Source organism: Thermobia domestica, chromosome 2 (assembly GCF_964235325.1).
Source record: "Thermobia domestica chromosome 2, izTheDome1.hap1.1, whole genome shotgun sequence".
Taxonomy (NCBI): domain Eukaryota; kingdom Metazoa; phylum Arthropoda; class Insecta; order Zygentoma; family Lepismatidae; genus Thermobia; species Thermobia domestica.
Window position 1 is genome coordinate 43,344,198 of NC_137455.1, and position 14,991 is coordinate 43,359,188.

Genomic DNA, 14,991 nt, shown 5'->3' on the forward strand with positions numbered 1-14,991 from the left:
GTATAGGAGGTAAATGGAGATCGGAACTTATACAGAAGGAGAGTTTTACCGCATGAAAAATGATATGTTTTTTTGTTTTTGTTTTATTACATACTTAAAATATGAACATTTGCACATTGCATTTTGTAATGGATCACTTTTGTCTTATAACTGTAATGTCCAGGACAGCCGACATCTGAGAGTGTCGGAACTAGCAATCTAAGACTTTTTGTAATAGTTTGGTATAGTTACGGCTAGCACAGTGTATTCACTTGGATATATTTTTGTGTATTACAGTTAATTCAATAATGTCAATACACAACACTATGAATGTACAAAACACAACAAGAAAATTTATTTTGAAAATTCAATATGACATTTCAAACTTACAGTCCGTCACCAAAAAAGCACCACTTTGAGAAAACCGTTATATTTCTAATATTAGCACTAATCGTGTTCTTCTAGTAGTATCCTAATGGTTATGTGATGCTACTGTAGTATACAAGTGAAAATTAAAAGAAAAAGCTCTAATCGTTATACACTAAGTGACCTTACAATCCACAAATTCAATGCAATGCATATCAGGAAACACCTAAAAATGTTCTCAGTGGTGCTATTTTGTGGTGCGGGTGCGTTTTATAGGGACGTTTACGTTCCGTTGGCATTTTTCTCGGGGAACCGGGCGATTCTCTAAAGAAAAGTGTCAATATCTTTTAAAAAATGGGAAGTGTGTTTACCCTGTTTTAACCATACCTTATTTTATGTGAGAACTATGAGAAATTTCAGATACGTGATAAAAGTACGGAAACATATATCTTCATCCATATCGATATGTAAATAGAAAGTGACAAACTATTTCCAATTATTAGAATTAGGAAACTTCCAACAATGTCTTTCAATTTTAAAGGACGAAACGTTTCAGTTTCTTCACTACCATACGTAAACAAAAATCTTTGCACATTTTGTTGATATAAATCAACGATATCAGATTCCCATTTTACTAGCAGAGAAGAATCTCTTAGTGTTCGCAAAATAGCATTTACTTTCTCAACAAGAGTCGATCCAAGCGGAAAGACCAATACTACGTCACTGGATGTCACAAAGTCATTCATTAAATACAGGTACCCCAATGTATCATTGTATAGGAAATTAATATTGTTTAAACGTCCACATTGAAGTTTTTCTATCATACAGGCTATTTTACCTTCTTTAGCCATTTCATTGAGTTCATTAAAATCTTTAACAACTAAATAGCTTTTGCTAAGTTCTTGCATTAATTCGTTCGACGAAATTTCAAAATAAGATAACCAATCGCTGTGATCAGAACTCCAATGTAAACCTGACTCAATGAGTTGTTCCACCGTGTCTATAGGCTTTTCACGTACAGGGAGTGTCAGAAATGAAACAAGATTTGAACTATAGGCCGTAACTAACAGCACTGAAATAATAAACAACCAATTCAATATATGTCGTATAGAATACTCCTTTGGCTCTGACATGCTAATACCTACAAGAATACCAATGGAACTAATTAAAGAATACGAGAACTGTTGATACTGGTTCACAACTGGGAAACTACTCTCTCGTACATAACAAGAAAAACGAGAGAACGCATAAAGCAAAAATGTTGAACAGAGTACAAATCCCATTATTGAGAACCACACAACTTTTGATAGTGGTGAGAAAATAGACCATAAATATTCTTTACGTTTTGGCCGTGGGGTTAGAAATCCGACACCTCCTTTGAGGAATGAGATACTGTGATCAACGTTATATTGCATATCTTCTGTAAGAAAGTCCGATGAAATAGCTCCTTGGTAATTTCCGGTTTTAATAGCTCCAATGTAAGTACTATCAGTCTCGTTATCGTTGAAATAACCCCAAGTCAAATCAGGGTCGACTTCACAAATCTTCCACGTGAAGTTATGCTTCTTAGAAAATTCTTTCATTATCCTGTAATCAGTACCGTCTCGTTCATTGTGTATAATAACGGTAGAAGGACGGTAAGACATCCAAAGTAAATTCATAGTAATACCATTCAAGTTGTTAAGTTTATCGGTCGTTAGTTCTTTTGTATCTCCGAATGAATTATTCCTCCAAGTTGAGATACGCTTCAATGATTTTGGCATTAAATTATTTCCTAAAGTGGTGGTAAAAATACTGAAAACGTTTGACGTTTGCCCGTATATGTTATATTCCTGTTTGACTACATAGAAGTCAGGGAAGAACTGCATCCATTTTTTGGTGAAAAGTGTTGCCAAATCTTCTTCATTGTCAGTAATAATAATGTACTTTCTTCGTTTTCTTTGGGTAGATCTATCAGCTGTGATTTTCAGAGTTTCAAATATTTCGTTAACACTGTTGGACGTAATGACAAAAGTAGCACATCCTTGGTTCATGGCATGAAGAATTTTTTCATCAACGATTGGATACCCATAATCGTCTTTCATTAGTAATATTATGGGTATGTTTGTGGAAGAATTTAAAAGCTGATGTGTATTCGAGTAAAACAGAGGTTGATCATCGTAGTAGAATACTGTACACATATCTTCATGGATATAATGAGTTATAAACGAAACTAACAAATTCTCCAAATGGCAGACCTCTGGTTCAATGGGCAAATTGTTTATACTATTCAAAACGAAGGTTAGGAGAAGGAGATGTATTTCCATTTTTATTACCATATGATTCACTCAAATAACCTGAAAGAAGGATATATGTTAAAGGTATCAAGGATTGGATATAATTGCAAGCATAAAATTTCCATAAAGTTACAGAAGTCAGCATTCCAAATACTCGACAATAGATATTAAGATCACATGCAAGTTGTCTAATTAAAAATAAATACTAAACAATTTGTTAGTATGTATGAAAATGAAGACATAGGTATTGATATATTTAATTTGAAAAATCTTGTTTCCTAACACAATCGTGCGTAATTTTATACATACATAGATAATCCCTAAGTACATTTAATTTTGTATTCTTTTTAATAAATTATGACTTTACACGACATTTAATTACTTCATATTGATTTACTAAAAATGCAACACAAATTTCTCTTATCACCTAATATGTAATCCATTAGATAACTGATTGATTTCAACTAGGAATCAACGATTTTTCTCATTAAGGAGAAATCCGTAACAAATGCGTAGGTTTTAATATCATGCTCTGAAATCCCACTGGAATTTGACCCAAGACAAGTTTCTCATAAAGGGAACTGATGAGGCGGATACAAGTAAGCTATGTAATTAAACAGAAGTACGTAGAAATACTTCCAAAGAAATCATTATATTGTAAGGTTCCGCATGTTTTCACACCAGGCTGTAGCCATGTGTTTATTACACGTGTTTGCAGTAAATAAACACAGCGCAGACAACAGTACCGAAGAGGAGTTGCCCACCATCGCCAACACTCGGCAAGACGGAGATCAACGAAGGTCGCCGACATTTTAGGATAAAAGACAGCAGCATACTCCAAGAATCATCAATCTTTCCAGGTTGATCAAACCACCAAAAGCCCTAAGGCGCCTGGCCATTGGGAACACCTTACCCTCTCACAACGTTTGGTCAATTGAGAGATACCTCTCCTAAAAAGCCCTACGACGCTTGATCATTGGGTTCCCTTTGTTTCTCACGACACCCGGTCACCGAGAGACATCTAATCACACAAACTCATTCCCTCTCACGACGCTTGGTCAAAGAGAGTAACCTCACCTACAAAAGCCGTAAGACGCTTGGTCGTTGGGTTCCTTCCTTTTTCATACCTAAAAATAGTAGAGGAAACTACTTACTGTAATATATTTCTGTATTCGAGAGGGTCTTTTATAATAAAAGGTGATAAGAAAGTTCAAACTCCCTTGTACGATAATTACTCTTCCCTACATAAATAGAGAGAATTTTACAATATTGAGGTAGCTCCTCTTAGAGAGAAAACGGAAGTGACTTCTATATGTATGAAGGCACGAACTAACATTCTATGTAATACCCTTTATGGGACATTGTTCTACACAATTTCCTTTACAATGAAGGAACCAGCAGCTCCGGTATTCACATATTTGAATTCAATGTAAATAATGGATATAAATTTGATGTGATTTGAGATAACAAATGAAGATTATATGTACTGTAAACAAAGAAGTACTGCACGTGAAAGTATGTATGAAATTATCTTTTGTATTGAATTCAATGTTCAACACTATAATTGGGCATGGTGTGTGGAAATAAATAAATAAATAAATTGTATGGTAATCTCATAGAATGTTTTACCTCCGGGAAGAATTATCTACGAACGCTAAAGAGATATAGTCTAAAGTATTGATCAGTAGCAACTACAGTAAGAGAACTTCGATTTAGATACTATGTTATATCATACTTTGTAACATATAAAAATGTCACATTTAAGAATAGTTAAGTCAAATCAAGAAATTTTCCTCTCACAGCTAAAGTAACTTTTGTAAATTATTAAGACTCACCGGTATTTGTATACGTAGACAGTTTTGGTCGTCATGAGTATGGGGTCAAAATATAAGTAAGTATTTGTAATAACTGAGATATTACGATGGAATTATATACATTACAATGCAGAGTTTATTCGATCATTACGAAATGTGGTATTGTGTTCCCTCAACACATTCTGTACTCTGATGACTATAACATGCGACAGATGACGTATGATAGTGAAACGAAGTGATTAGTCTAGGCTTGACATTTAAGGAAAGGGAATCCATTTTAAAGTGTCTTTTGTTTGTTTGTTTGTTTCTTCGTACAAATTTGGTAACACTTTTAAGCACAGAGACTATATGACACATGAGAATACAGTTTAAGGTGGAATCCGAATCACTATACAGCGTTCAACACGTTACAACTGAGAATTGAATCGGAAGTCTTGTGCACCAACGGCATACGCGTTAGACACTAGACTAGCAGAGAAATAAATTTTTAAAATGGATTTTAAGTTACAAATGTCGTCGAAGTTCAAATCATCGGAAGTGTGAGTTTGGAGCGGAACCTCTTACATGCTTGACAATGACACAACTTTAGAACAATTGTAAGATGTATGATATTATTTGAAACATGCACAAGGGAAGATATGAAAGACCTCATGCAGGCACAAGTTCTACTACTTTGGTTGCAGTTTTTAGAAACGTTTGCAAACATCTTGAGTACCTTCAATAACCATTCAGGAGTTGAAATTTTGGATAGGTATTGTGCTTTATTGTAATTTGTATATAATTTGTGATATATCACTCAGTTTAGCAGTATTCTTCAGTTCAGGAATTTAGAGTGTTTTCTCATTATACAGAGAGTCCATAAATAACTATCATATTTTAAAGTGGTATTACGTCGCTTTGGATAATCGTATTTGAAAGAAATTGGTCACATTTGAAATAAAATTTACATATTTTTGTGTATGTAAACAATAGACAATAATGTTCAAAAATTTGAATAATGGACGGGATCAAACACAGAAAAGATAATTTCATTTATGTCTACTTTGTGATTAGTCGATATGGATTCATTGTTGGATATTTAGTAGACAATTGCTGGTTCTGCTGAAGGTCACTTGGGAAGCTTTTGTGTTTCTGTACTGTTATCCATTAATGTGCTAAAGCAAACTTATTTCCTTTCATTGTGTTGTGTTGTTATTAAAAAATAAGTTTTAAGAAGTTATAGCGACCCCACAAAAACAATGATAATGTCCTCTAGAAGTGGTCGCCGAGGTCACCTGACTAGATGGTCTGTAACTTCTCCTTATGGGGCTACGCATAGGATTGTGCCTAAGTATCCAAATTGGCTCACTAGTGCATTGGCTTGAAGAAGTGCAAGTTCACATCAGCGTTGCCATCCAGTATATTTCATCAGATATCTTGAAGCGTGTGTGGCGAGAATGGAAATATCGTCTTGCTGTCTGCATCGTCATTGTGGGGCCCACATTCAATGTTTATGTGGTATCGTAAACCCAATTATCCAAAGCGATGTAATATCACTTTAAAGTAGATAGTATTTTTATGGACACTAAGAAATGTCATATAAGGAATAAAAATTAAATGGCGAAGTAACCTATTCATAAATCTCGAAATTCTCGATGTAGAGATGACAATAATTGAAGGTAATGACTACTTTTTTCTTTCTTTTGCCTGGGAAACGAAAACTGTCTTCTTTTCCAATTCACTCTTTTAGTAATTTATTCAGTAGTACTATCAAAAGAAACAAAGGATTCACATCAATCTATGACGAGAAAAATAGGTAAATAGCGAATTATATTGTATAAGAGTAAAGGCAGTGGATGTGTATAAGACTGGCATCAAAATAATTCAGTACAAATAAGAATAATTCAGAACAATGTACACATCAATAAGACAGGTGAATTAATTATTCAACCTTACATTTCTCTGCTAGTGAAATGAAAACGGCAATGCTGTTGAATTCAGCGTAATATTATGTAAAGTATTGTAGACGAATGCCATGTACCAAATGCAAATTGCAAGGCCGCAATTGAGTAGCTGAGTGGGTCAGAACTCTCGTATTATATTTCTATGACACCATGTTCGAGTCCTGGTGAGTACACTTTCTATAACATAAACTTTAATGCTTAACAAGAACGTGAAATATGGCTTTCATATCTCGTCTTTTAAATTTTGTAGAAAATTTTGTCTCATCTCGATTTTTCGAAAATAATTTCTCTTGTAAATGTCTGTACTTAATTTTACAAATAGCTATAGTAGAATTTTACACTTAATAACAGAAAACTCGATTTCAATATAGGAATATCTATTAAATACTAAACATGAGAAAGTATTCATATCACATAAGTTTTTTCATCGAGGTTATACCTAAACGAAAATAAAGGACATACACTGGACAGAACTATACGTAAATGATTTTTAGAAGGCTAATTCTCGGAATTGCATATGAAATACAAAGATATTGTTTCTCTGGTAAAGTTCTGGCTTTTATAAGTATAGGTAATGGAATAACAATAATAAACAATTGATCAAATATAAGACATAAGCATTTAATTAAATTCAGTTGGAAAGTAGGCTGCTTGTTTTAAACATGGAACATTTTTTTAAATAATGAATGACGTCATAGTTTGATAGATAGAGTACAGATATGAGATATCACATACGAGGGTGAAATGAAAATAAAATGTGTGAGTTTTACGTCCACGCATATGCCGGTTAGGCTAAAGGAGACGGTGATGATGAGTAATGAATAAAATGGTGGATTGGAAGTGAGTGGGAGAACCGCGAGGAAATCCACGCACACGGTGTTTGTCCACCACAAAGTTCACTTGGCGGGGCTGGGATCGAACCCGGAACCCCAAGGACCAGAGGTGAACGCTTTACCACTGAGCCACCGCGACATACGTTGATCTCATATGAATAGTTTCCATTACATAAATATTATAAGTTTAAATTATTAAATCATGTGTTGACATATGACGAAAGCTTACCTTCAGTTTTCTTATCTGATGTATTTATAAGAAAAAAATTAATATTGAGAATGTACTTTGTATTCAGACAATGTTAAACTATATCTGATAAGGGTACAATTACAGGTGGTCCAAAAATGTGGAAACATCCTAGTAAGTGGTAAATCCTACAAAATATAGCTAATGTAACAATGCTGATGGGAAATAAGAATTGGGAAAATGTTTGTGGATACATATCAATGACTTCCGCCTTCTTGGATTTTACGCAATTCTCTTAAATAGAAACTATAGCATGTGTCAATTTAATATTAAATGTTTGCAGAAATTGAATTACACTGTTACTTTTGGTTCAAGCGCTAACCATTATGAAGTTATTACTATTCCTTTTTTGTGTGTCGTTGCAGACAACGTACTAGCAGAAGATCGCCTTGACACTTATTTCTGAAGACTTACCAGTGTGATTTCATACGATTTTAAACACTGTCATGCTGAAAGAGTTCCCATCAGCAATGGTACTATTTTGAAAGTCATGAAGAAATTCTAAGAAAACAGATTTGTTGCAGATCGACCCAAGACTAGTAGAGCATGCACAGCGACAGAAGAGACAACAACTGTGGCAATGTTGGCTTCATTTTGTAAAAGTCACAAGAAAAGCACGTGTAGTGTAGCCCATAAAACTGGTGTTAGTCGCACATTAATCATGTGCATTATACCAGTGAATAAGTGGCACTTTTAAAGGTGCAACTCCACAAACACTTTAGGAAAAATGATGCATATCATCGTCTGGAATTCAGTCAATGAGCCACAGGGAAGCTACGACAAAATCCCACCTTTTCCTCTGACGTATTGTGTGTAGATAAGGCAAACTTTTACGTGTCGGGCGAGCTTAATAACAGAACGTTCGGTACTGGTCGGATAGTAATCGGCATTCCTTTGGCGCATCCACGTGTGGGGGGGACTTGAGTTGTGTATCCATTCTTCACCCTAATTGCGATGCGATATCCGTGCTTGTTAGCAGACATCTTACAACTGCATTTGGAGGATAGGTCATACCCTAAGTTTTTCCAGCACGATGGCGCTCCACCCCATTACGATTCATGTGAAAGTAAGTATCTTGATCAGCAGTTTCCTAATGTGTAGATTGGTCTGCAAGGTGCTGTGGAATCGCTCCCTCTTGACCTGACGTCACTGGAGTACGGGGCCATGTGAGTTGTGTTGTTTATGTAGTTAAGGATGTTGAGCATGTCACGAAACGAATTGAGGACGTATGTTCCAACATTATAACTATACTTTGCCCAAGGATTCGCGTGACTGCGAACCCAAAATTAATCTGTCAGTCAAACGGAATGGAACACACGTTGAACATGTGCTGTAATAGTGCGTAGTTCTTGCTGTATTACTAATCTCTTTTGTTGGGGACGCAACGAAGAAACAGTCGTAGTTTCTTAATGGTTAGCGGTAGAGTAAAAAGAGCAATGCCACTCAATTTCTAAAAAAAATTGTTATTAATCAAATGATATGGTTCCCATTCAAGACGATGGACTTCATTTGCGTCAAATTCAAGATGGTGGATTTCAAGATGGCATTGTGATGTGTCCTCAAACCCTTAACGCCATCCGTATACCCCACATATATTGTTTCCCTGCTATATTTCTCATCGGTTACCATTTAGTAGGGAGTTCCAACACTTTTGGACCATCCTATATAATGTATTTAATTGCAAGATTTGCATCTAAATCAAGCTTATTACGCATCTTTAAGTAATGATTTTTTATCTTTAATTGTTGATTAGTACTCTTTCATTATATTTACTATCACTTTATGAATGTATAGTTTTTATATTATAAATTATATAACTCTAATACAAGCATTATTATTTTTCCAAAAATCTCCTTTCATATTAATGCACTTATTCCACCTATGCTGTAAAGCCACTATGCCAGCTTCAAAGATAGTCTCTGGCTGAGCCGTGAGCCATTCCTCCACAGCTTCAATAACAGCTGCATTTGAGTAAAACTTCTTCCCCTTGAGGTGTTCCTTCAACTTCTGGAACAAATGAAAGTCATTAGGGGCGAGATCAGGTCAGTAGGGAGGATGTTCCAACACATCGAAACCAGCAGCATGGATTGCGGCACCAGTAAGATGGCTTTTGTAGGCCGGAGCATTTTCTTGGTGGAACAGAACTGTTCGCTGCAACATTCCGCCCCGTTTTTCCCGTTGATTGCTTCGCACAACTTAGGGATTAGGGCTGCATAATAGTCCCCCGTGATAGTGTGTCCAACCTCCAGGTAGTCAATAAGGAGCATACTCTTCACATCCCAAAAAATTGTGGCCATAACCTTGCATGCTGATGCTTTCACCTTGAACTTGCGTAGGGGAGGTGAACTGCTGTGCCGCCACTCCATGTTCTATCGTTTGGACTCGGGATCATAGTGGTGGAGCCACGTATCATCCACTAGCACAAATCTATCACAGAGCTGTTTCAGGTCTTCCCCCATAACTTCCAAACCAGCCCTTGAACATCGAACTCTGTGCTTCTGATTTTCACGAGATGACATTTTGAGTACCCATCGCGCTGACACCTTTTTGAATCCCAAGTGTTCATACACAATGGTTTCCACTGAGCCTACAGAGATGTACATGATGTATGCTAACTGTTGCACCTTGATTCGCTGTCTGCTATAATCGTATCATGGACAGTATCAATGCTTTCTGGGATGGATGCTGTTGTTGGAGGACCAGCACCAGGGTCCTGTTGACAGCTTTCCCTGCCGCATCTAAGGCATTAGACTACAATATCCCCCATCAGCCATCCCAGCTCAAGTATTTTTAATATGCCGGGGACAATAATTATTGAACCTCCCTCGTACATTAATTGAAATCCAAGACTTGGGGTAACTATTCTTTCCCAAGGGACTGGTGAAATGTTTCTTCTCGTCTTGAAAAGTAAATGAGAATTGTCATATTTCCAGTCTGGTCTGAAGTTTGAAGATGTATTTCTCGCCTTGAAAGCGAAATGAAAGTGGTAGAAAGATAAACATATATTATTAATTGTTACGAAGGAGATTGGCTAGAAGTACTATCATATATGACTATTGAAAGGGACGATTGCTTGAATGAAGAAGAAGCCCATTTACGCGTTAATCATTGGTTATCCAAAGAAGTCGTATATACTTCAGCTAGCTTACGTAGAAAATTATGATCCAAATGTCGTTTGGATGATGATGATATACTAATGTACACGCCAGGGAATGAAAGCCGTTGACGTAGCGTTGAGTATTTTATCCTTCTTTTTGCGGAGCATTTGGAGATATATATTTGTCTAAGTTTCAATTGTTTTTAGTCGTTCCAGACGAAGTGTTGTGCATTTTTTTGCTTGCCGTAGCAGTTGTGCCGTCCCTAACTTTAACATTCTGGAAAGTAATTTTGCCTTACTGTATAAGATAATGTTATTGTTGGAGGAGTTAGGGGGATTGTCACCCCCCTTAAGTGTACAATGAAGTTTGAAATTTCTATATATTTGTTAGACAGCGTATAGTCAGATGATTTCATTCTTAACATACTGGTGTGTTTTCATGTTTGAAAGTAGTGTCTCTACGCAAGAATAAGAACCACAATGGATTATAGCAGTATCAGTTTTTCTAAAGTGCGTGGGTGGATATGTATAGTGAAAATGCCCCAGATGAATCTTGGAATGACAAGTGAGTGGTATATAGATACATTAATCACATAAGATACATAAGATACATTAATCCCTCTCGTTTCAAACCTGAACTCTTATTGGTTCATGAAAAATGGCGCAAAATAGAAAAAAGTGGGATTAATTTATTTCTCAAGAATGGTTCGATCGATTTTGTTCAAACTTGGATATGTATAGGTGGATACAAAGGCTTTATCTGAGAAAAATAGCTCCTCACGACCATTTTCCTCCCTCAAAAAATTTGATTCAGTATTTTGAACTCCTTTTGACCTATGATGGTCTGTGAGCACAATTATAAAAAAAATATTTTTAGATATCGCTTTAACCCTACAATCATATATATTATTTTCCAAAATTGTATCATGGGTACGCTATGGTCAAAATTAGCCAAAACCAATTATACCACAAATAAAAGGGGCAGTTGCCAAACGAAGAGCTATTGATGTATCTTTAGCATATTTGCTACGTGGATGAATGAGAAATCATTGATATAAGAAGCAGGAAGAGCAAGGAGTACTTACGGACTTTTTTTTTCTTTTTTTGTCAAGTGTGCATTTTGACTTTCCTCGCCTTCTGCTGATAGTGGTATTCTTCACCACTGCTGCTGTGGGTATGTTACGACAGTGTTACAAGTACAACTAGAAGGAAGAAACGAGCTTGAGAACCTTGACTGGACTAACCATTAATCCTACTTTATTTTACTTCACAACAACAAATTTCCAGTTGAATTTATGAACAAAACACCTCCTAGGGTACGACGTCATTACTTAATACTTTGACCCCCATCTGCTCAAAAACACAAAATGCGCTTTGTTGTGTGTTATGGTATACTAAAGGACTAACTATTCCCAAAATTTCAGATTTTTTTAGCCAGGCCCATTGGAAATATTGGACAATTAAACATGCTAAATTGGCATAATTTCCCAACTTTACAATTTGTTTCACTCCTTTGGGAGCAGCTATAGGTCTCTAAATTTTTGTGTATTTACTTGTGACCCCGGACTACAGTCATACACAAATTCAGACCTCTACGTTAGTTGTTTCCTTTGATTGATTTATTATTGATTTTTATTTTATTTGATTATTTATATTTTATTTGATTTATTATTCATTCGGTACACCACATTACCTGTGCGTTTCTCTATTGAATCTTCTACATTTCAGTTCTTAGCTGTAATGATGTTTGAAATCGAAGAATTTTGTGAAAACAAAATTAAGGTACCAATTAAGGGAAAAGAAAGCGGTGTAGACTTCTGTACACAATAAGATTATTATTCAAATCTTCGGTAGTTCTTCAATTGTCATAAATTATTTCCTAGATTCTGAGTTGCTTGGGTCCCTGGTTCAATCCCCTCTCGCACCAAGTAGGTTTTCTGGTTAGACAAACACCGTATGCGTGGAGTTCCCCGTTTATTCCCACGTTCTTGATTCAATCATTTCATTCATTCTCATCGTCACCGTCTCTTTTATGCTACATGGCATGGCATAATCGCTGAACATGAAAGTGAAAATTTTTATTTCATTAAGGCTCTTTACATGGGAGTGAAAATTATCAATGAGAGATTAATTTTAAATTACTTAAGTGGGCGGAATAGGAAAGAATATCAATGTTAAGATTATCACTGTTTTGTGTATTGTTAACTAAAGTTTTATTTATACTTTAGTTTGTTATTTCACATACCTCCTGCTATTATCATGTTGATACATCCTGATTTCGTGGCTGATAATATAGCAATACTAAAATAAAGGAAAATACTTTGAGTGTGAGAGAAAAAATATTGGATAACTTATGGGATAATAAGCATTCTTAAAACCTGCTGACTTGAGCAACATTAAAATACGAAATTATTTTATATCATATTTTGATAATTTCTTTCTTTTACTTATAATCAGGCCCGTATTTAGGTAATTGCTATTCTGTGCTCGAGCACAGGGTGGCAGAATTTAGGGGGCGGAAAAGGTTTGAATTTTTAAAAAAGATTCACAACAAAGTAATATTTAAAACTAGCAACCCGTAGAGTCCCAAGCAAGCGCGAGAATATATGTTAATGTGTTTAATTCGCTCTAATTACAGTAGTTACTAATTAGCTAGCTTAACTGATTATTTTTAACAAGTAATCTCCTCCCACTCCGACCCCAAGGAGTGAGGATGAACTTGAACATCATGAAAACTGATACCATTAAACTCAGTGACCTCGACAACTATGAATTCAACATGATTATATGTCGTTTTCGATCATTCCCTCCCTGGGGAGTGAAGTATGACCTTGAAGTTAAATTAGAATAAAACTCTCACTATTTATCTCAGAGGCGGCAAATTATTTAGAGCACAAGGGCGCACAAGATATAAATCCGGGTCTACCTATAATGAATCCGGACCTACTATAATGTAAGTCCAGAAACACAAACAGGATTTTTCACCACTCGCAAGGGGGAGAAACAGAAGAAGGCAGATCTACAAGCGAGATCAAGAATACATACCCTAGATGCAAATAGTTCTTCATGTACCGGTAAAACAATTATTATTGACTCAGATTTTTAACCTTATTAACTACAGTAAAATACAATCTCTGTTCAGAAAGTTTGGTGAATGTGTCTACATTTCGAAGGATTTTTATCTGACCTGAAACAGCAGTTACTGTTCTTCGAAGTAATCCCCGTTGATGGTACTGTACTACTGGAAACGACTGTATAAGTTTTGGGAAGTCTTAGATTACTCGTCTTCAGAGATGGCCTTCAGCTGAGTCGTAACATTGCGTTTGAAGTCCGAGATGTCAGAATATCCCTGGGCTTTTAGGGCTGATTTCAATTTGAGAACAAGCAAAGTCCGGGCGAGACAAGTCTGGGGAGTAGAGTGGACGTTTGAGTGACACAGCCTCCTTGTTCACCAGCAACTGCTGCACTGTCACATGACGATCCTGGGCCAAAAGTTCCTTCACTTTCTGTACGTTTTCCGGGCCGGCAGTTTGAGGCTGGTCAGTTCTGAAGGCGTCTTTTACGGTGTCCTGCTTTTCTCGGAAACTTTTAAACCACTCACAAACACACTTCAAAATGACAGCAGGTTCTTCGTGAACTGTTGTTAGCATTTCATGAGTTTCTTTCGCTTATATTCCAAGTTTGAAACAGAACAGCATATTCATTCCCTTGTCTATTTTCGTATCCATTTTTGTTTTCGACCGCCCACACTACACCTTCAGTTTATAATGTGCTGTTAACACACGATAAGCATAGTCGCAGCATTGCTGCTCGAGAACTTGTTCAGACATGTTTTCGCCTGTCTGGAGTGGGATAAGGCTGTGGCGCATTCTTAGGGTGAGTAAGCAAATCTAAAGTGTTTGAGCATGTATTTCAAAGCAAAATTGCTCCTCCTGCCCTTCACTACGGGCGCGCGTGCTTAAAACTATCCCATATAAGCACCGTAAAGCATAATTTGGGATACCTCAATCAGTAAAGGAAAGAACCTGCGAGGAATCATACCATGATAAGCCTGTCTGTATTGCAGGCCCTCACGTTATGCACCTACTCTGATTATTATTATTATTATTATTATTATTATTATTATTATTATTATTATTATTATTATTATTATTATTATTATTATTATTATTATTTACTTTCATTTTTCTATATACCACTTCGATATTTCAAACAGTTTCGGAGACATGAAAAGCATTGCTGAAGTTTCCAGCACTACTTAAATTATATAATTGCGGAAACTTGTAATTACAGCTATTAAAAGCTATTGGTGTAATCAAGGATGTTATAAAATAGAGGATGTGCATATACAACATTATCTTGAAGCCACACGTCACAGTTTCGCCACCCCCACTCTGCCCACTCCGCCCACTCCGCCCAATAAGAATGCAATGTTT

General features: G+C 36.1%; 1 protein-coding gene across 1 annotated transcript; it reads right to left on the reverse strand.

The window, feature by feature from the left end:
* Positions 1-761: 761 nt before the first annotated feature.
* On the reverse strand, positions 762-2,429 carry LOC145678984 (ionotropic receptor 93a-like). The gene has a single exon (XM_081749586.1). It carries the CDS (start codon positions 2,427-2,429, stop codon positions 762-764), a length of 1,668 nt encoding a protein of 555 aa, XP_081605712.1.
* Positions 2,430-14,991: the final 12,562 nt, after the last annotated feature.